Source organism: Pelodiscus sinensis, chromosome 8 (assembly GCF_052426305.1).
Source record: "Pelodiscus sinensis isolate ZL-2025 chromosome 8, ASM5242630v1, whole genome shotgun sequence".
NCBI lineage: Eukaryota > Metazoa > Chordata > Testudines > Trionychidae > Pelodiscus > Pelodiscus sinensis.
Window position 1 is genome coordinate 16,993,737 of NC_143059.1, and position 22,979 is coordinate 17,016,715.

The 22,979-nt window shown below is 43.0% G+C and overlaps 1 protein-coding gene across 4 annotated transcripts in view; it reads right to left on the reverse strand.

Annotated features, from left to right (window-relative positions):
* The window catches only part of SHLD2 (shieldin complex subunit 2), an 81,772-nt gene that overhangs the window by 10,606 nt on the left and 48,187 nt on the right, over window positions 1-22,979 (reverse strand). For 3 of the 4 annotated variants that reach the window (XM_075934822.2, XM_075934823.2, XM_075934824.2), the window contains exons 7-9: window positions 14,705-14,839; window positions 9,159-9,365; window positions 6,801-7,035 (exon numbers count right to left, since the gene is read on the reverse strand). In XM_075934822.2, the coding sequence (XP_075790937.2) occupies window positions 6,801-7,035; window positions 9,159-9,365; window positions 14,705-14,839 (577 nt within the window). The remainder of the gene's footprint in view (window positions 1-6,800; window positions 7,036-9,158; window positions 9,366-14,704; window positions 14,840-22,979) is intronic. The other variant, XM_075934825.2, reaches the window with a different exon arrangement.

Sequence of the window (22,979 nt, forward strand, 5' to 3'; positions counted from 1 at the left end):
GGGGGCTAACGACCGGAGATCGGGGAGTGTCAGAATGTCTGGGGGCTTAGGGCAAGGGGTGAGGATGTGGGGGGATGCAGGAGTCAGGGCAGGGATTTGAAGGTGTAGGGGAGCAGGAGTCAGGGTTGTGGGTAAAGAGAACTCAGGGCAGAGGGTTGGGGTGTGGGAAGGTACAGGAATCAGGGCTGGGGAGTGAGGAGGAGCTCAGGGCAGGAGGCTGTGTGTATGTATGGAGGGATGCAGGAGTCATGGGGATATAGGAGTCAGGGCTGGGAATGTGGGGGATCTCTGGGCAGGGGGTTGGTGTGGGGAGGGTGCGGGGAGAGCACAGGGGCTGAAGTCCCCACCCTGATATTTGTACCAGGATGCTGCTTGCTCTTCCCCTTCCTGTCACCATCAAGGAGTGAGAGGAAAGTGCCCAGCTCATCCACCCCCCGTGCTCCCCAGCCAGAGTACAGGAATGCAACCAACTGTGCACTTTCCCCTTGCTCCCTGACAGTGATGGGAAGAGATGAATCTTGGAGGGGGGGGCTTCAGCCCCTCCACCTTCCTTAAATGGCGCCTTGGAGGTTAGGAGGCTCAGGGTTGGAGCAGTCCTGGACTGGTGGGGCACATGCCCTCAGCCAGTTCCTTTCACCTGGCTGGCTGCCTGCGCAGGATCCCTGGGAGCAGGGCAGGGAGCTCTCCCCACCTCTTCCTAGAGCCGAGTACCTCAGGCATCCAGTTCCTTCTTGCCAGAGCGGCACACTGGGGTGCACCAGTTTACTTTCACCTCTGGTTCGATAGACTCTTGGAAAGAGAAAGTTAAAATTTTCTTGGCAGAGGCACCTTATTGGATTTATTGATATCATGCATCTCTTATTTCTCTCATGCTCTTACAAACAAGCTGAAATATAAAAACAATTCCTCTGATAAAATATCAACAATATTAAAAGAAATCTCTCCCCCCTGAACAAAAGCTCTTTTTCATTTAATTCATGCTCACAGAAAAAGACTGAGCAAAAAGATAAGGTCATAATATTTGGCCTGGGCTACAGCAAAGGTAGGAAGCAAATTTCAGAGTTAAGGGCCTCATCTGAAAATCCTCTGCAAAAAATTCTGAGGTTTACAAACTGAAAGACTGTCTAGGGAACGGTAAATGAACAAACGAATATTTTTAACCTCTAACAGAAGTAATCATTTTGCGTATGCTCCAGCCATATTCGAAGACAGGTCATGTGCACACCTTTGCACCTACAGTAGGCGGATAGACTTGGCTTTATCATAAAGTAGGTTGACTACTGGCTGTCTCATATGGATTTTAATTTTTTTTAGCTAGTAATTTATGTGTTTTTCTCAAATGTTTCAACTACTTCGGGCTCGGTATTCTTGTTATGTTGTTTATTAAAGAAATAACGCCAAATCCTTATATTTGTTTGTAACAGGGTGGCACCCCCTTCCACACACGTACCATTCTGGTTGGATGTGTCTGTAATTTTCAATTCATGGTGAGCCCTGTCAATGGTTTCTCAAGTAGTTTTTTTGGCTGAGTCAAACACACTGGCTACACGTCTAGACTACATCTCTTTTTCGTAAAAGGGATGTAAATTAGATGTATCACAATTGCTAATGAAACAGGGATTTAAATCTCCCCCGCTTCGTTAGCATAAAAATGGCTGCCGCTTTTTTTCCGCACGGAGCTTTGTCGGAAAAAAGCACCAGTCTACACGCTGATCTTGCAGAAAATAAAGCCTTTTCCGAAAGATCCCTTATCCCTCTATGAAATAAGGGATCTTTTGGAAAAGGCTTTATTTTCCGCAAGATCAGTGTCTAGACTGGCGCTTTTTTCCGACAAAGCTCCATGCGGAAAAAAAGCGGCAGCCATTTTATGCTAATGAAGCGGGGGAGATTTAAATCCCTGCTTCATTAGCAATTGCGATACGTCTTATTTACATCCCTTTTACGAAAAAAAGATGTAGTCTAGAAGTAGCCACTGTATTTAGGTGAAACAGAACAAACCCTTTCCAGGGTATACATCCTTCACCTTGTTATGGCTCTGGAATGGGGGCTTCTTCCCTGGGGACACTCTCTTTTTGTGGCTCTCCTTGGCCTCAGTTCTTACTCAGGCCCAGCAGTCAATCAGAAGCACCTTTTTAGTTTCCTCAGTCCCTGCCCATCCTGAGCTGTCCAGGGTCCTGCTGCTCTTTCAGCCAGTCAAGGACACATATCTCTCTTCTTCAGGTTTAGGCAACAACCGACTACTGCTCTGTTCTGCAGCTCCTTTTATATAGTTCTGCTGGACTCTATTATTGACTGCTTCTCCACTCTAGGCCACTTGGAGGACTTTTCTTTTGCTCCTTTCTAGGCTAGGCTCTGGCTGGACCAGGTGGCCTCTGAGGAGAGTTGTAAGTATTTCAAAGGGACGTTGTTAAGGGCCCAAAAGCAAACAATTCTGCTGTGTAGGAAAGATAGAAAATATGGCAAAAGATCAGCTTGGCTTAACAAGGAGATCTTGCATGATCTCAAAATAAAAAAGGAGTCTCATAAAAAATGGAAACTAGGACAAATAACAAAGGATGAATATAGGCAAGCAACACGGGAATGCAGGAGCAAGATTAGAAAGGCAAAGGCACAAAATGAGATCAAACTAGCTACAGGCATAAAGGGAAACAAGAAGACCTTTTATAAATACATTAGAAGCAAGAGGAAGACCAAGGACAGGGTAGGCCCACTGCTTAGTGAGGAGGGAGAAGCAGTAACAGGAAACTTGGAAATGGCGGAGATGCTCAATGACTTCTTTGTTTCGGTCTTCACCGAGAAGTCTGGAGGTGTGCCTAACGTAGTGAATACAAGCAGAGAGAGGGTAAGTTTAGAAGATAGGATACACAAAGAACAAGTTAAAAATCACTTAGGAAAGTTAGATGTCAGCAAGTCACCAGGTCCTGATGAAATGCATCCCAGGATACTCAAGGAGCTGATAGAGGAGGTATCTGAGCCTTTTGCTATGATTTTTGAAAAATCATGGCAGACGGGAGATTCCAGAAGACTGGAAAAGGGCAAATATTGTGCCCATCTATAAAAAGGGGAATAAGAACAACCCAGGAAACTACAAACCGGTCAGTTTAACGTCTGTCCCAGGGAAGATAATGGAGCAGGTAATTAAGGTAAATATGCAAACACTTGGAAGGTAATAAAGTGATAGGGAATAGACAGCATGGGTTTGTGAAGAACAAGTCATGCCAAACTAATCTGATAGCTTTCTTTGATAGGATAACGAGCCTTGTGGATAAGGGAGAAGCGGTGGATGTCATATACCTAGACTTTAGTAAGGCATTTGATACAGTCTCGCATGATATTCTTACTGATAAACTAGGCAAAGATAACTTAGATAGGGCCACGATAAGGTGGGTGCATAATTGGCTGGATAACCGTAGTCAGAGAGTTGTTGTTAACGGTGCTAAATCCTGCTGGAAAGGGATAACAAGTGGAGTTCCGCAAGGGTCTGTTTTGGGACCCGTACTGTTCAATATCTTCATCAATGATGTAGATATTGGGACAGAGAGTACGCTTATTAAGTTTTCAGATGATACCAAACTGGGTGGGGTTGCAACTTCTTTGGAGGATAGGGACATAATTCAAAATGACCTTAGCAAGTTAGAGAAATGGTCAGAGGTAAACAGGATGAAGTTTAATAAAGAGAAATGCAAAGTTCTCCACTTAGGAAGGAACAATCAGTTCCATACATACAAGATGGGAAGCGACTGTCTAGGAAGGAGGATGGTGGAAAGGGATCTAGGGGTCATAGTGGACCACAAGTTGAATATGAGTCAACAGTGTGATGCTGTTGCAAAAAAAGCAAATATGATTCTAGGTTGTATCAACAGGTGTGTTGAAAGCAAAACTCGTGAAGTCATTCTGCTGCTCTACTCTGCACTAGTTAGGCCTCAGCTGGAGTACTGTGTCCAGTTCTGGGCGCCACATTTCAAGAAAGATGTGGAGAAATTGGAAAGGGTACAGAGAAGAGCGACAAGAATGATTAAAGGTTTAGAGAACATGACCTATGAAGCCAGGCTTCATGAACTGGGCTTGTTTAGTTTGGAAAAAAGAAGATTAAGGGGGGACATGATAGCGGTTTTCAAATATCTAAAAGGGTGTCACAACGAGGAAGGAGAAAATTTGTTCCTCTTGGTTACTGAGGACAGGACAAGGAGTAATGGGCTTAAAGTGCAGCAGGGGAGGTTTAGATTGGACATTAGGAAAAAATTTCTAACTGTCAGGGTGGTCAAATATTGGAATAAATTGCCAAGGGAGGTGGTGGAATCTCCCTCTCTGGAGATATTTAAGAATAGGTTAGATAGACATCTGTCAGGGATGGTGTAGACGGAGCTTGGTCCTGCCTTGAGGGCGGGGGGCTGGACTCGATGACCTCTCGAGGTCCCTTCCAGTCCTATGATTCTATGATTCTATGGTGTTGGATAAAGGAGAGAAGTACTGGAGATGTTCTACTACATTAGCATACAAGCAGTAGGATACTGTTCTACCATTCTCTTGAGTGCCATGGGTGGGACTCACGTAATTGCAGGTGCTGGCACACTAGAGTTCTAGTTTGTACTGTCTGCCAGTTTGGGACTGATTAGACTCTCTGACCCTCTCTAGACATATGCAATGGTGTGCAGTATCAGATCCCCACTTGAGTAGCTCACAGTAGTACACAGGATTGTACCCAAGTAAAAACAACGAGTAGTCCTGTGGCACCTTAGAGACTAACAAATCTATATATATATATATATTGTATCGTGAGCTTTCATGGGCAAAATCCACTTCTTCAGATCAACTTGACTCCAGTTCATCTGAAGAAGTGGGTTTTGCCCACGAAAACTCATGATATCTATCTATCTATCTATCTATCTATCTATCTATCTATCTATCTATCTATCTATCTATCTATCTATCTATCTATCTATCTATCTATCTGTCTGTCTGTTAGTCTCTAAGGTGTCACAGGACTACTCATTGTTTTTAAAGTACCCATGTAGTTTCACATTGTATTGTCCATGACAAAGTCAGGTTGTATGTTGTCATCTATGATTATTTAATACAGTCCTAAGTACACTTCCAGCACTTAGAAGATAACAAACAATAATAATTAGTAAACATTTCTAATAAAAAAATTATCCCGATATTTTTGGGAAAGGGATAATTAGGTATGTGAGTAGTCAACTAGTCAACTACTTGCATTTGCCTATCAGAGGCAGCAGTGGGGGGGAGGCAGGGGAGGCTGCCGTGAAGCAGCCTTTACCTATGGCAGGTCCAGGCTTACTGAGGGCAGAGGCTACTCCAGCAGTAGCCCCTGTCTGTTGGGGGTCCCAGATCCCTGCTGGGACTCTGGAAGATGGGAGCTGCTGGACCTCGTACGAGCTGGGACTGAGCAAGCCCAGCTCAGTCCCAGCTTGTGCAGGGTCCAGACCTACCCCCGCTGAGGTTCTGCAGTTTAAATGTAGTAGGAGCTGCCTGCCCACCTGGTGCTTATTATATTTAAACTACAGAGCCACTGTTGGGGTAGCTCCAGGAACCTGGCGCAAGCCACGAGTGAACACCTTTCCCTATCGACTAATCATGTAGTCAATAAAAATTATATGGACTACATGATTAGCTAAATATCCACTTCGTAACATCCCTAGGGAAAATTCAAAGTACCAGGACAATTCTTGCTGTGTGAGTTATTACTGAGTGAAAAATGACTACTTCATTTGCTGGTACTCAATCCCCACACTCCTTGTTCTATCTCATTATAAAGCAAGTTAGGATAACTTAAGAAGTTATGCGTAAAACTAAATTATACTTCAGACTTTATGCTCAGTGCCTCAGAATTAACCTGTACCATATGCATGCTATGCTTTGCAAGCAAGGTAAAAGTAAGTAAGTAAAAATGTGCTTGAAATAATAAATTCTTTAAAATAAATAAGGATTTCTACATTTCATAATTATGCTGTTAAATCAAATGATGAAGTTTAAATTAGCTTTTATCTGTTATAAATTAAAGTGTTTGTACAGCCTATCTCATGCTGCCACCTGCTGTTCATTATGTTATGCCTGAACTTGCTAATGCAATCCATTGGAAACATGCAGGGATTTTGCCTTTTGTTCCCCTTAGTTTAAATTAGTGGTGTATCCAGTTTTAGAATAAGATTCTGCTTTCAACAAGTTTGAAAGCTAGGCTGAGTATTACATGCTCATGATCTTGGGTTCTCACATGAACAATAAAACTAATCCATCTTGATTCTAGTCCAGTTTTACCATCAGCTCCAAACATCACTACTATTCCCACTTCATATTAAACGGGACTCAACAAATTATAATGGATTATCTGAAGATGGAAAATAATCTTTAAATAATAATAAAATAATGTAACAGATAAAAATGCTTTGAATTCTGTAAAGTTTTCCATCCAAAGTACTTTACAAACACAAATGGAGTATACATGATACTGCTTCTGAAGAAGGTATTATCATTTCATTTTGCTGGTGGGGAAGTTAAGGCAAAATAAAGTTATGTGACTCAGCCAGGGCCACATAAAACGTCAGCGACAAAGCCAGGAACTGAACTGCCTTCTGAGTCCCAGAAATGTGCTCCAACTACTAGAAAATGCTATTCCTTAATGAACATGCATACAGGATAGAAAGGAATAAAACATAATTCAGTTCACAATGTTAATGCACTTGAAGTGAAATTTACATTAAATGTATTATGGTTATTTAATATATTTTAAATCTCTCTAATATTAAACATCGTTTTACTGGTCTTTGTTTTATTTGATTTACCTGTAGAACTTTCTCACTTTGTTAAACGGTAAGCAACTAAGGCACTGCTTGTAGATCTTGTTCTCATCTGTCTGTAGTTCCAAACCACATTTTGCACACCCTGAATAGATGATCATAGGAAGAGAAGCCAAAATGCATTCTAATGAAGTGTCAGCATCAAAGATGAATTGCCTGTACTGGGGAGCAGTAATGGTAAACTTCAACTCTAAGACACGAGCTTTCAGTTGACTCACTCCTACAAAAACAAAGGAGTAGATAAAATTTTGTGCCATCTTAGAATTTTATAATATTATCACATAAAGTAGTAGGAAGAAAATATAGCTCAACTGAGTCAAAACATTATATATAATTAGCGTAACAATAGCCTGAGATTTACTTTATCTATTTGAAGCTGCATATTGACTTTCTTTTCAAAGAACCATTTCCTCAGTGATGAAATCATTATGATAAAGAAAAATAAAACTGAAAGTAACAGCCAATGTGCTTTGATATTTCAGTGATAGATGCCAATATTAAAAAAATGACAAACTTGGAGCTCAGATAAGCAATACAAAGAATAGCTCAGAAGTTCTCCGATAACAGTACCAGAGACTGTTCAAACATTTTTCATATATAAGGGAGTCTTGGTAAATACACATGAAAATATAAAACTTTCTTTGGCAAGTAAAAAACAGACAACAGGGAAACAAGATGCTATCATACACCAAAAGTTCATAGCATCAAAGAACAATCTGATGGAGGGGAGCAGCAGCAGGAGGAATATTTGTTTTGCCCTTGCCCTCCACGAGGTCTAATTCTGTGTATACCACAGGGCACGTCTAGACTACGTTCCTCTTTCGAAAGAGGAATGTAAATGTGGCAAATCAAAAGCGCAAATGAAGCGCGGATTTAAATATCCCACGCTTCATTTGCATATTTGCGTCCAAGCGCTTTTTCAAAAAAGGGTTTTTTGAAAGTGAAAGTGAAGTCTAGATGGGGTTCTTTCGGGGGAAAAAAAAAACCCTTTTTTGAAAGAACCCGTACTCATTTTTTTTGAAAGAACCCCATCTAGACTGCACTTTCACTTTCGAAAAACCCTTTTTCGAAAAAGCACTCGGACGTGAATATGCAAATGAAGCGTGGGATATTTAAATCCATGCTTCTTTTGCACTTTTGATTTGCCTCATTTACGTTCCTCTTTCGAAAGAGGAATGAGGTCTAGACTTGCCCCCATTGACCGAATGCCTGAGGTTCAGAGGAACCCAGGAGCATGAATTGTGCAGCGGGAACATTCAGAAAATAAAGGATAAATGTTAAACAAATCCTACTGTGTATGTGTAAATGGTGATTTTCCACACCTCATAACTTAACCATACCAGGGTAGATTCTCATGGGCACAGCAAGAGAGACTTTTTCAACCTCAGGACTATACGCCTGCCAAATTTTAAGTCAGTGAGCCAAACTTTGAAATCATCAGATATGTTCAAAATGTGATTACAAAAATATACTAGCAAAATTACTTATTTTTCTTTATTCCAGTTTCAAAAAACGGCTGCATTGTTAAAACTGATCAGAATTATAAACAATGGGAAACAGCTGGCTACTGATGTGGATAAAACAATACTGAATCAGTGCCTTGTCCATCCTGTGCGCTGAACCAGAGAGGGGTCCTGTGGAAAACAGTATGTAGCAAAATAATCAAGCACTATGCCATAAGGCATATAAAGATGCACCAGAAACTATAATTCATTCACTACCTATCTTCTGAACACGTGAGTTTGCATCCTCAATCATTTTATTTCGTCACAGGTTTGTTGAATGGCTATCTGCAGAGACAGGTGTCCATTCTATGCTCGGAGATAAAGTATCTATTTGTTCTGTTCCAGGAGGTTTATATACTTTTAAAGTGAAAAAGAACCACAGTGTATATTAACTTCCACAAAACCTCATCCAGTAGGTCCTGCACCTACCCCAGTGATTTTTAGTTGAACTGGAGCATACCTTTTAGACAGATTTAAATCTTGATTTGAAGACTTCATGTGATTGAGAATTTATCGCTTTTCTTGGTAAGCTGTTCCAATAGTTAATTATCTTCACAATTAAAAATGTTAGGGTGGAGAATAGGTGGCAACACATTCAATCCAAGCTGTTTTTATTTTGCTCCCCTTCACAGGTCATCTCTATGCCTTCTGAATGAAGGCTGCAGTCACACTGTGACTGAAATACTGAGCAACTGTTACCAAGACACAAATGTCAGGCCTACAGGCCTACCAGTTTGTGACTGGTTTTAATGAAAACACCCTTAACTGTCATCAACATAGTCAGCTTTCCTGGTTAGCATTGTGCATCTCACTTGAATAGACAGTCAATGAACCTCACCTGAACATTTTTCCTCTAGGTGTGCTGCCAGATTTGTCATTTTCATGAGGGGCTTTTCACATTTTTGATACTTCTCTTTAAATTCAACTGCCCTTTTGTCATCATCAAACAGACACTCACAGAATGACCATGGAGTTGTGTGCAGTTCAATGTCACCTGAAATAGAACTACGTTTGGCAAGTAGGTATTTAAATTCCCATATATGATCTGAAAAATAAAGCAAAGAACAAATAACAACCCTAGAAACTAAGTTAACTTCCATACTACAGTTAATACTTGTAGAAAGCTGCAAACAGCAAAAGTATCATTTCACTTTGGCAGCAGGGAAGTTAAGGAAAATGAAGTTACATGACGCCTCTTAGGCCACACAAAAAGTCAGTGGCAAAGGTATAACAAGGGTATAAAAAAGAGGCAAGGTATGTCTACATTAAGGGTACGTCTAGACTACATGCCTCTGTCGCCAGAGGCATGTAGATTAGGCTACCAGACATAGTAAAATGAAGCAGCGCTTTAAATAATCGCCGCTTCATTTAAATTTACATGGCTGCCGCGCTGAGCCGACAAACAGCTGATCAGCTGTTTGTCGGCTCAGCGCGATAGTCTGGACGCGCGGGTGTCGACATCAAAGGTATTTGTCGACCACTCAGGTAAACCTCATCCCAGGAGGGATGATCAGCTGTTTGTCGGCTCAGCGCGGCAGCCATGTAAATTTAAATGCACCGCTTCATTTTCCTATGTCTGGTAGCCTAATCTACCAAGTCCTAGTCTAGACGTACCCTAAGTCGACTTACAGCCACTGCAGTAATTCCTTTGGTGATGCATGTCTACACAACCCCCATTGGGTCAGTGGTGTGTCCTCAGCCGGAATGCTTTCATTGACCTAACAAGGGCAGCGTAGGGAGCTGAGAGTCCTGTCTAAGCTCTGCTGGTAGCTCCCCGCCAGGAGCCTCGCTGCCCAACAGGCTCCTGGGGGCTGACCTCCTACCTTCCAGGAGCGTGGGAAAAGCCACCCAGGGTGCTTCTCACTAGGAATAGGGTAAAGCTGCCTGGATCTTTTCATCACAGGGAAGCAGGATCCCGGTGCCCCAGCTTCTCAGCCCTCCTCCCATAGGAGCTGGGGAAGCCCACTGGGACTTCTCATCCTGGCTCTCAGCTGGGAGTGGGCTCCTAAGTCACTTCTACTTCTTGCCCCAGCTCCTCGCTGGAAATGGGCTCTGAAGCCACTCTCACTTCTTGCTCCAGCCCCCAGGTGGGAGCAAGCTCCGAAGTTGCTCCATGTTTGGTTTCCTGCTGAGAATGGGGAAATGCCCATTGGGCTTCTCATTCCAGCTCCCAGCCAGGAGCAGAGCTAACTCTCCAAGAGGTGGGGGCTTTCTTGTCAATTACACTGCTAATGCCATGAAACTGACAAGAGACCAGATCCGATGTAAAAGGACGCAGTATTTACATACACATTGCGTCTGCCCTAAACACACTGACATAAAACTTATGCCTCTCATAAGAACATAAGAATGGCTGTACTGGGTGAGACCAAAAGTGCATCTAGCCCAGTATCCTGTCTGCCTACAGTGGCCAATGCCAGATGCCTCAGAGGGAGTAAATAGAACAGGTAATCATCAAGTGTCACAAACAGAGGTAATGGACACCATTCCTACCGATTCTGGCTAGTATTGACAGACCTATTCTCCATGAGTTTAGTTCTTTTTTGAATCCTGTTTATGTCCTGGTCTTTACAACATCCTCTGGCAAGGAGTTCCTCAGGTTAACTGTGCACTGCATGAAGATGGAGTTATTATGTCAGGGTAGTATGCCACTTACTTTGGAAGGAAGAAGGCTGTAGTGTAACCACTGGCATAATTAGGTCAATATAAGCTGCCTTATGGCAACCTAAATGTAGTATTGACCAGTCCACCGAATAACTAACTACACTGCCTCAAAGTGATGTTAAAGACTGCTCCTCTGTCTGAAGCAACCTACTTATGTGGATCAAGCTGAAGAAAGTCCTGTCTTGTCACAAAATACATTGGGTCAGAGCAGAGTTAGTGAAGATTCCACAATTACACAGAGTAGTATTTTAGTAGTCTTGAAAAGGATAAGGTGAATTCTTAGCATGACTGAAAAGAAATTATATGGCAGTCAATCATCTCAAAAACTACTTCTAGAGAAAGCAATTTTCACATATTAAATTGATTTCTAAATCACCTTATTATGGTTAAGAAAATACACTACCAACATTTTTTTTTAAAAAAATCCCGAAATTGTCTCAATGAGCACAGATGATTCTAAGTCCATTAAAGTTAACGAGGCACTTTCCACAAACTTTCACAGGCTTTGCATCAGATCCATCAAGCTCATTTTACCTGACTATCTAGCTTTTATAGCATCTTTTAACTTATTTGCTTTTATGCCTTCATTTGGCAACTTGTATAGTTCCCAATGTGACTACTCTTAGGGAAGACTCGTTCTGTTAGGCTACGTCTACACTGGCCACAATTTCTGGAAAAGCCATGCAAATCAGGTAAGTCAGGATAGGGAAATCCGCCTTATTCAAAGTAGGAATAAGAGATCCTCCGGAAAAGGGCTTTATTCCGGAGGATCGCACCAGTCTAGACGCTTTTTTTCCGGCTTTTCCCCAAGCCGGGAAAAAAAGCGGCAGACATGTTTATTTAAATCCGCGGGGGATATTTAAATCCCCGCGGATTTCCCTATCCTGACTTACCTGATTTGCATGGCTTTTCCGGAAATTGTGGCCAGTGTAGACGTAGCCTTAGTGTTTTCATGTTTTAGATTATTCTCTATGGCTGCGTTTAGACTGGCATGATTTTGCGGAAATACTTTTAATGGAAAAGTTTTTCCATTAAAAGTATTTCCGCAAAAGAGCGTCTATATTGGAAAGTGCCTTTGCACAAAAGATTTGCTTTTGCGCAAAAGCATCTGTGCCCAGTATAGACGTAGTTTTGCACAAGAAAGCTCCAGCGGCCATTTTCGCCATCGGGGCTTTCTTACGCAAAAAATTCCTGCCCCTGTCTACACTGGCCCTCTTGTGCAAGAACACTTGCACAAGAGGGCTTTTTCTCGAGCTGGAGCGTCAGAGTTCTTGCGCAAGAACAGTGACAATCTTACATTAGATCGCCAGCGTTCTTGCGCAAATTCTCGCAGCCAGTTTAGACAGCAGCCGCTTTTGCGCAAAATCTTGCCAGTCTAGACGTACCCTATGGTTTTTAATATTCATCGCTAGTGTGAGCATTACTCTCTTTCACTTTTTAAAAAACTCTTTCATGATATTTCTCTCTGTTGCTTATGTTAACACACACTGGCTTTTCTCTAATTAGGGATTCATTTTTCCTAAATGCTGGGATCATCCAAGTAGCTCTTGCTGAATTCCTTCCAGGGCAGTATAAAATAACTACTGCTTTCAGATGACAATTTTCATGTCCTTCTTTAAAGCATGCAAGTCATTCAATCAATTTGACAGCAGAGATTACACTAGACTACTTTACTTCTTTGGCCTCACAAAAGCTTAATTTGTATCAGCAGTAAATTCTCTACTTGTGCTCTGATTTTCACATAAGCTGCATATTGCTATTAAGTCATGATGATCTGCTCACATACCTTTACTAGAACTGAACATTTTGACACTAATCTTATGTACTGTGCTCCACAAATTCACTGTATAGGAACACAGGACATTTTAGTGGTAACATCTTCACAGGGGAAATCTTATCCTTAATGAGTGTTTAGCCATTGCCTTCAACATGTTTAGGATTTCACCCTATGTTACTACATCTCCTCTGTTCTCCAAAGACTGTTGGTCTAGAGAAAAGTAACCTCTGCCAGATCAGAGGAATATAGATAAGAGAGCCTGCACTACAGACTATACAGCTTTCACAGTTTTTAGTGGCAGTAAAAAGAGTTTTATTTACAACTTCACTGATAGGTAAAAATAATTGTATCTCTTAGTTAGAAAAAAGTTGCTTTGATGCTCCACTGTAGAGCGTTATTAGTATTGCTAAATGTCCTTCTGGTTTTCTAAGGAAGTATGAAAAAAGCTGCAATTCCTCCACTCTACTTATTGAGTTTATTATGTAAAGTTTAATCTTCAACTACAAATGGATATAACATGCCTGACTGTTTTAATCTCCTAGCAAGAATGGCCATCATGTGCTTTTTTCCCCAAGAATGCCCATTAGTTGTTGTGACCTATCCGCTTGCTTGGATGACACTTATCTTTTTGGCTGTCTTGCTGGGATCAAATGTTCATGGCTTGTCTATCAATGATGAATATTTGGACAGTTGAGAAATCAGTTTTTTATCTTTCATTTTAGATCTAGACTTTTAATGATTAAAATACGTGAATTACTAGATTCATAGAATGCTAACTGGAGAATAAATTACAAGCTCTATGATAAACTCAAAACAATTATAATAATTCTATACATGTCTATATTTTATTAAAAGATTTGCTGTCTTCCATTTAAGGGACTACACAACAAAGTCTTTATTGTAGTACAGGCTGGACCTCCCTGGTCTGTCCTATGGCTTGTTTATCTGTGGTGGCTATTTAATTTGTTGCAGCACATACTATGTTGCAGCACATACTCTAGTATCAAGAAACTTTTCAATGATCTCCATATTATTTAACAGTTATTACTTCATGTTTCTCAGTTCTATAAGAAACTTATGCAAGTTTTGCCATCACCTTCATCAATGGGTCCAGGCTTTCACCTCAGTTACTTTTCTTTAAGTTCCTTATTTCTCTTAGACAGTATTCACATACCCAGTGTCCTTATTACAATATACCAAAAATTAAGGGTAATGAAGGTTTCATCAACTAAATACTGAATTTCTGCTAATAGTTTATTCTCTTCCCATTATTTTTTCCTGTCCTATTGCTTTAGTTCTATCTTCAGCTACTTGAGTTTTGAAAGAGAGTGTGCTCTAGAAGTTACTGCATAAGTGGGTTCCCATGAAAGGTCATGATATTATCTACATGTTTTGTTAGTCTCTAAGGCGCAGCTAGACTATTTGTTGTTTTTTAAGTTTTTCCAGTTACAGACTAACTCGGCTACCCCTCCGAAGCAGAAGTAGTAGTCACAATTTCCAGGATCTATTTCCAGCTCTACTATAGATTCACTATGTGACTTGGGCAAGTTTCTTAACCTCCTGTATTTCAGTTTCCTCATTTGTAAAAACACATATAATATTGTACTCCACAGAAAATAATTCATTAATATCTATAAAGCCCTCTGAGACTCTCATATAAGAAAACATAGATAAAGCATTATGAAATCACTGCTAAACCTTTAAACTGCTATTTAAAACTCTCACTAACATCTAAAAACCCCCAAAACGCTCTCACAATAGGACCAAGGGACATTACCTATTGATCACAAATGTTTACTAAATGAATGTTTTAACACAATTGATAGCATCATGCAAAACATATTACCTCTTCTCACTCTCCTCTTGATCTTTGCTAGGACTGCAGATTACACACATTCATTATTCACTTGGATATTGCATACAGAGAGTTGATTTGTTCTCACCCTTTTTCCTTTGAAGTTTAGGACACCAGGCTGCCCCTGCTCCCCATAACACCAACAGATAGCGCTGATCTTTGATCTGTTCCACTGTTAGAATAATTTTCCTTTGTGTCTCTCCTTTATAACTATATAAAGACTCTGAAAAGGTTTTAAACAATATCATTGATATTTTACAGAACAACTTACTGAAAACGTACATGAAAATACCTATGAAACCACAGAGCCAGTTAGGGAGGAGTGGAGAGGGGGCAGCAAATGTTTCCCTTCGCTCCCACATCTTCTGCACTTGCTCAAGTTCCACAGGTCACAAGTGGTGGAGGGACAGGGGGTGGAGGCAAAGCCTGACCACTTTTAAGCAGTGACCCCATGCTGCCAGTGCACCTGCTGCCAGAATGCTGCTTCAGCTTTTTGGTCACAATGGCACTGAAATTGGATCCAACTTTGTAGAGATGGAGAGGCAATCAGGCCAGTTTTCAGTGTGTGGCATTGTGACCTGGAGCCCTGGGCCAGAATGCGACTCAAATTGGTCTAGCCATCCAGTCCTCCAGAAGGGTGCCCGGGCTAAAAATGTTGCGACCTGGCACATGGGGAGCCTGTTTCTCTGTAGTACAGTGCAAAGGAATTGGCCAAGAATTCAACTCCTGGCGACACTGGCTCAAGCACTGTGGGTAAGAGAAATGGGAGACTTCCACTGAGATCAACAAATGTGATATACTCTGGAAAATAGAACCATTAATTAGGTGCCTTAAAGGGAGGTGCCAAGTACTAAGACTTTAAAATCTTGCCTCAAACATTTACAGCAATGCTCTTCATAGGAATTGCGGACTCTCAGATTGACATGAATGGAATAAGAAGCATTCTGAATATCTCAGGATCGTGCTCAAAGCTAGAACAAGCTAGCATAACTGGGAATTGTTAATTCTCCATAGATGGGGTTGGGAAGGAATTTTCCCTCAGGTCAGAAGGACAGATGGTACTAGTTAAGGTGCTTTCTCAAAGAAATATTTTCTAGTGTTTTTCACTGAAAACAGAAATTATTGCTGTATGTACAAACAGACTAACAGGAGTAACAGTGATAAAATTTTGAATTAATTCCTATTCATCTCATCATTCTTAAGTGATTTCAGGTCATAGAGTTTAAGGCCAGAAGGGGGACTGCTATATATTACAGGTCAACACCACCAACCAGGACCTGCACATTAAACTCAATGACCAAAATATTACAGTCCACTGAAGACTAAACTATTATTTGCAACAGGGAGGAAACAGGAAGGATGAAGGAGCACCAACGCCCGAAGTCACTGTAATGGTAGGGCACAGATTAAGTGAAATATACCTAGATAATCCTGGCAACAAATAGTGCAGAGGAAGGCCCAAAACAAAACAAAACCCCACCAAGGTCACTGACCTGGGGAAAATTTCTTCCCAACCCCATATACGGAGGTTAGTTAGATACTGAACAAAAATTAGGCACCCAAGCACTTAAGGGTGAGAGAATGTCTCATTGCCCATTAGAGTACTGATCCCACCTATTCCAGTAACCCATTTTCATTGCTAGTACTTCAGATGAAAGAGAAGGGAAGGTTACTCACCTTGTGCAGTAACTGGAATTCTTTAAGATGTGTCCCCGTGGGTGCTCCACTTAGGTGTGTCAGCGCTGCTGTGCACACGGCCCAGAGATCTTTGCTAGCAGTCCCCGGCCACCTGCACCTGCACATGCCGTGCTATTGTGCAATTACCCCAATTGACAGTTGGAGCAGAGGGGAGGAGGGTGGGCATGGAGCACCCACGGGGACACATCTCGAAGAACTCCAGTTACTGCACAAGGTTCTTCGAGGGTTGCTGTGGATGCTCCACTTAGGTGACTATGCAGCAGTGTTCCTGCTTGGCAGTGGGCACTCCGTGATGCAGGACTGGATGTTGGACAGGACCGTACGTCCAAATCTCGTGCCTGAGCCCTGAAAGGTCTAAATAGAGTAATGTTGTGCAAACATATGGGCCAAAACCCATGTTGCTGCCCTGCAGGTAATGTCCATATGTAGGCCCTTAAGGAAAGCAGCCGTGGTAGATGCTGCTCTCGTAGAGTGCACCTATTGGCTGTGTTTTTCTGGGAGTAAGCCAACTGTATGCATGCAGAAATCCATTTGGATATTCACTGTTTGGAGACAGGTTGACTTCTAGACCTGTCCACGCAAGACACAAATAGTCTGAGTGTTCTTCGGAAGTCTTTTGTATGTTCCAGGTAAAAGGCTAATGTCCTGAGTACATCCATCATGTGTAGTGCTGCTTGGCTGCTGTCCTCGTGTGGTTTTGGGAAGAACATAGGTAGATATATCGGTTTGTTACAATGGAATGAGGTAGGTATCTTGGGGAGGAATTTCAGGTGGGTTCTAAGGACAACCTTGTCCTTGTGGAATACGGTGTATGGTGGATCCGCCATGAGTGCTGCTGTCTCTCCCACTCTGCTGGCTGATGTTAGCGCAACGAGAAAAGCTACTTTCATCAATAGGAATAGTAGCGAGCAGGTTGCAAGTGGCTCGAAAAGCCATCTCAAGAGTGAATCCAGCACAAGGTTCAGGTCCCATGATTGCACTGGATCTCTATGCGATGGATACAGGTTTCGTATCCCTTTGCGAAATCTCTTAATGCATGGGTGGGAAAAAACAGAATACCCTTGTATGAATGGGTGAATCGCTGATATAGCTACTAAGTGTACGCTGATGAAACTAATTGATAATCCTGTGTCCTGCAGGTGAAGGATATATTCTAGTACGTCCGAAATCCCTGCCTTGTGTGGATCCTGTGCTTTGGTCGAATTTCAGGCCGCAATCCTGGCCCACTTTCCACAGGGAAGTTCATCTCATAGTTGGTCTCCTGGAATTAATTAGAATGTTTCTGACCCTTTGAGACAGAGTTAGCTCTTTGTGTGAGAGCCAACAAGCATCCAGGCTCACAGGTTTAGTGTATGTAGCCCAGGATGTAGCATACACCCCCTATCCCAAGTCAGGAGAGCTCGTACCGGGGGAAACTTGTACGGCTGACGTGTGCTGAGTTGGAGTATGATAGGGTACCAAATTTATCTTGGCCAATTGAGGGCTATGAGTATGATCCTTGCTGCCTCCTGTTTGACCTTTATTACCATTTGATGTATTAGAGGTATAGATGGAAATGCATATGCAGTGTATTGCAAATGCATATCTGAGAGATTGCAGTCCAATGCCCGCCTTGGAACAATATCGGGGGCACTTGGAATTGATGTGCGTTGCAAACAAGTCTACAACCGGTATCCCCATCTCCTGTAAAGGTTGTTTATGATAGATTTGTTGATCTCCATTTTGTGATTCTGTGGGAATTGTCTGCTGCGAGCATTCACTAGTACATTGTCCTTGCCTGGCAAATGGATAGTGGTAGGTGTGATATTGTGTACAACACACCATCGCCATAGTTTTGATGCTTCTGCACATAGGCTGTGAGACCTCATGCCCCCCCTGCCTGTTTATGTAATACGTCATTACGACATTGCCCAACAATATCCTTACGGTCTTGTTTCGTATGTACAGAAGCAGTTGGAAACATGCCCTCCTCACTGCTCTGAGCTCCAGCACATTGATGTGAAGCCGAGACTCTTCACATGCCCATTGTCTCTGTAATATCACACTCCCCATGTGGGCTCCCCATCCCAGAAGCGATGTGCCTGTCATGATAGTGACAGATGGCGATGGCATTTGAAATGGAAGTCCGATACAGATGTTGTTCAAGTCTGTCCATCAATCTAGGGTGGCTTTGGGGACAAGGAGTGTCTTGCAGAGTAGGTTGTGCGTGGGGCAGTACACAGAGTGTAGCCATGCCTGGAATGGCCTCATATGTAGACGGGCATTTGGGACCACAAACGTGGACGCTACCATGCATCCAAGTATTTGCAGGCATGTACGTGCCGTGGTGTGTGCTCTACTCTGTACGGAAATGATCCAACATTCTAGACCATCTGTGGGTCGGCAGTCAGGCTATGCCCTGAGTGCAGTCCAACTGTGCCCCTATAAACTCCAGAATCTGGGTAGGAGTGAGGGTGCACTTTTCTAAATTCAAATAACGCTCTTGTTGACTCCAGTGATAGTTCTGTGTCGCTATAGGTGGATGCCACGATTAAACAATCATCAAGATATGGAAATATATTTATTTGTTTTCTTCGCAAGTGTGCGAAGAAAACATGGACAAAACTTTGGAAAAAACTCTGGGGGCTGTGGACAGCCTGAAGAGGAGCACCCTGTAGTGATAGTGTAAGTCCTTGATGGTGAACCTGAGGAATCGTCTGTGAGCCAGATAAATAGATACACGAAAACATGCATCCTTGTGGTCGAGGGTAGCTAGCCATGCTCTTTTCTTCAAGGCAGGTATAGTCTTTGCCAGCGTGACCAACTTCAACCATTGAGATTTGATGAACCGGTTGAGTGCACCCCCTTCCCCCCGATTTCTTGACAGAAAGTATTAGGAATAAAATCCCCATTCTCTGTAGCAGCTGGGTACCTCCTCTATAGTGCCTAATCCTAGGAGATGCTGTGCTTCTTCCAGGAGGACCAACTCATGCGAGTCCCTGAAGAGGGACAGGGAACGGGGGTGGGTTGGTGGAACTGCTGTGAATGGTATGCAGTATCCAGTTCATATTATTTCTAGGACCCATTGGTCCAAGGTGATGGTTTCCATGGTGGGTAGAATGCAGCAAGTCTGTTTCCAAATATTTGTTTGCTTGGTTGTACCTGCCCTGGAGAATCACGGGCTTTTGTACTCTTGACCAAATCCTCAAATTTGCTGACGTGAGTAGATGCCTGGGTCAATGATTGCTCATTTGACTGTCTTTGTCGAGTTTGTCTCATACACATTTTGTTTTCATAGGGTCTTTGCTGTTGTGTATACTCTGATGTTCTGTACCTCTGGTTATATTGTTTATATTGTTTCCTCTTGGCTCTGGGCAGCTGTATCCCTAGTGTGCTGAGTGTCACCCTGGAGTTCTTCAATGTGTGGAGAGCTAAATTTGTTGCCTCTGCGAAGAGCTTTTCACCCTTGAATGGGAGATTCTCAATATTCGATTGAACCTCCTTGGGGAACTCTGACAGCTGCAGCCATGACATCTGGGTAGGAGTAATCAACATTACTGCGGATGCCGTCAACCTGGCTGCTGTGTCTGCTGCATCTAATGCAGCCTGTAGAGCTGTTTGGGAAATCAATGAACCTTCTCTGATATTTGATTCAAACAGCTCCCTCACATTCTCTGGTATATACTGAATAAAGGAACTGAATGATTCAACCGTATTGTGCGAGTATTTTGCTAGTAGAGCTACATAATACACAATTCACAGCTAGAGGGAGGCTGAGGAGTAGGCTTTCTTCCCCATAGTGTCCAGTCTTTTTGTCTCTTTATCATGACGTGGTGTTTTGGGGTACTGTTGTTGTTTCTTCTCTGGTTGGCTGCTTTGACCACTAGTGAATTAGAGGAAAGGTGAGAGAAGAGGTATTCGACCCCAATGGGGGCGACATAGTATTTCTTATCTAGGTTTTTCGATATTGGAGGCACCGATGCTGGAGTTTTCCAGATTAATTTAGCTGGATCCATCAATGCTTTGTTCATTGGTAAAGCCAGCCTGGTATGTTAAGGTAAGCTGAGTATGCTCATGAGTTCATGTTTGATCTGTGTTACATCGGAGAGTTTAATGGCAAACGTGTCTATTATCCTCCTAAACAAGTCTTGGAACCTTCTAAAGTCATCCCCTCTGACTGGTGATGTGTGGAGACTGTGTTCGTATGTCGTGGTATAGGAATTATTGGGCAGAATAGAGGAAGCCTATGTTGCATCCTTCATAGATGACACACTGTCATGGTCAGTTTGATCCCAGTCAGCTCATCTTTGGGTATCTGTAGGAGCTGACTGTGCCCCAGGGACCTGCACAGTGTTTTGAAACTGTGGGGTTTGATAAGGCGCCCAAAGATCCCAACAGGCTCACTCTGGGGGCATCAGTGGGGGCATCCCCTGTGCCATCTGAAACTTCTGCATTTGCTGTTGTTGTGGTTCCGCATATAGAGGTACTCTGTGCTGGCCCACTGACTGCTCCTCCTCGTCATCACTAAATCTGGCTGATGTTTGTGAGTCTGATGTTGAGGAGAACAGGGAACCTCTAGTCTATGGGGTACCATCAGTACCGAATAGTGGGGAGCATGGTACTGATTGTACTGTGAGGTCTGTCTCTGCCATGAACCTTGGTACCAGAGTATCCAGAGGCGTTGTTGTGTGGTTCCATACAGCTGCCTGCATTGGTACCGATGGCACTTTGAAGTGTGTCACTACCGGTGGTACTGTGTATTTGTGTAAGTGCAGCATTCCACTGCTCTGCAGATTGTCGGCTTGCTTGCTCCTCTGTGGTACCGTGTCTCCCACTGGTACTGCATTACTGTGTGGAGAGCTTGAAGTGTGGCCAGCAGCTCCATGCTTCATATTAGGGTTGCAGCTTTTCTTTAAGATGGATCCCCTATCCCACTTTTGGGAGTCCTGCCTGGTGGCATTCTTATCAGCCTCCTTTGTCTTTTTGTTTGCTAGAGGCTGAGGCTCAGCAGGGGACTGGGAGCATTTCCTGCTTCGCTTTGGGTCCTGCTCTCTAGCATGTCCCTGCGAGGGAGTGCTCCCCCTGCCCTCCTCCTCAAGAGGGTTATCTCTGGGTGAGGGTGAGAGGGTTGAATGAGGCTGAGACACAGCCATGTTGTGGTCCAAAACTAAATCTTCGTTGTAGTTCTCTCGCCTTCTTAGATTGTGGGGCGAGCTTCTGACAGTGCGGGCAGTGGCTGACAGGACAATCTTGCCCTAGGCAGAGCAGGCACTGCTCGTGTCTGTCTGCTGCTGTAATTGCTGTCCCGCACCCTGTGCGCCTTTTAAAACCCATGGATGTGGGCCTAACAGGAGGAGTTTTTTTCCTTTTTGTTGTCCATCTGGAGAGCGGGACACAGTGGAAGCGCCCACGCACCACTTGGCTCGCTTTACTTTCTGTTGTTATCCTTTTCCTCCTTTCTCTTTTTTTTCCTTCTTCCTTTTGATGCTGTTAGGGAGACTGACTAAGTGCAACTGTTGCCTGTGGCAGTTGAGAAGGACCTGAGGGAACAGCTGCCGTCGCATGTCTGTCAATTGGGACAGCACACGCGGGCAGCCGGGGGACTGCTAGCAAAGACTGCTAGCAGCGCCGACACACCTAAGTGGAGCATCCACGGGGACCCTCGAAGAAGAAACAAAACAAAACATAATAGAGGGAGGGAGCTGGGGGGGAGGGGCTGGAGCCCTGAAGCATGGGCTTTTAGGAACATAAATCATAAACTGGAAATGAGCCCCAGAGCTCTCAATGCCCCAGACATCACAAAACAAACTCATCATGCAAGCTCACACAGAAATGTGTCCAACCCTGTCAAAACTCAAGTAGCTTGCCCCCACACTCCTATGGGGAGGTAACCTCACTTCTGATCATTCTCCTCCTCCTTTTAATTTCCAGACTGAATTTGTTCATAGCCAGTTTATACCCATTTGTTCTTGTGCCAACATTATTCTTTATCTTAAATAGCTCTTCACCCTCCTTGATGTTTACTCTCGACATATTTACAGAAAGCAATCGTATCTCCTGAACAAGCCAAACTCATCTAGTGTCATCTCATGAGGTAGGCTATCCATTCCTCTAATCCTCCTAATAGCTCTTCTCTGTACTGTTCAAGTGTGAATTCATCTTTCTTAAACATGGATGGCCAGAAAGGTACAGAGTATTCAAAATGAGGTGCTAGTAGTGCTTTATACAAATGTTATTGATACGTTTCTCTCTCTCTACTGAAAGCACCTTGCCTAGGACCAGGGTTCCCTCTAAGCAGCAGGGTAGCACAGCTTCACAGGTGATTACTCAACTCTGCCCAGTCAGAGGCTCAGGGCTCCACCCATGGAGCTGACTGACTGGGCAGGGCTGATTAATCACCTGTGAAACTGTGCTACTGCACAGCTTAGAGGAAACACTGCCTAGGACCTACACCATATAAGTGGCTTGGGTCATTCTCTAATCCAGTGGTTCCCAACCCCGTTTATGCTGTGGACCAGCAAACCCATTCACAAACTTTAGGAAGACTAGTAACATTTTATTTGCATACATGCATATTCATTATGCAAATAAAATGTTACCAGTCCACCAAAAGGCCCAGCCCCCAGAGCCGCTGCGAATAACTGGCTTCAGCTCTGGCAGTCGTCATGTGTTTCTCCAAAATGTAC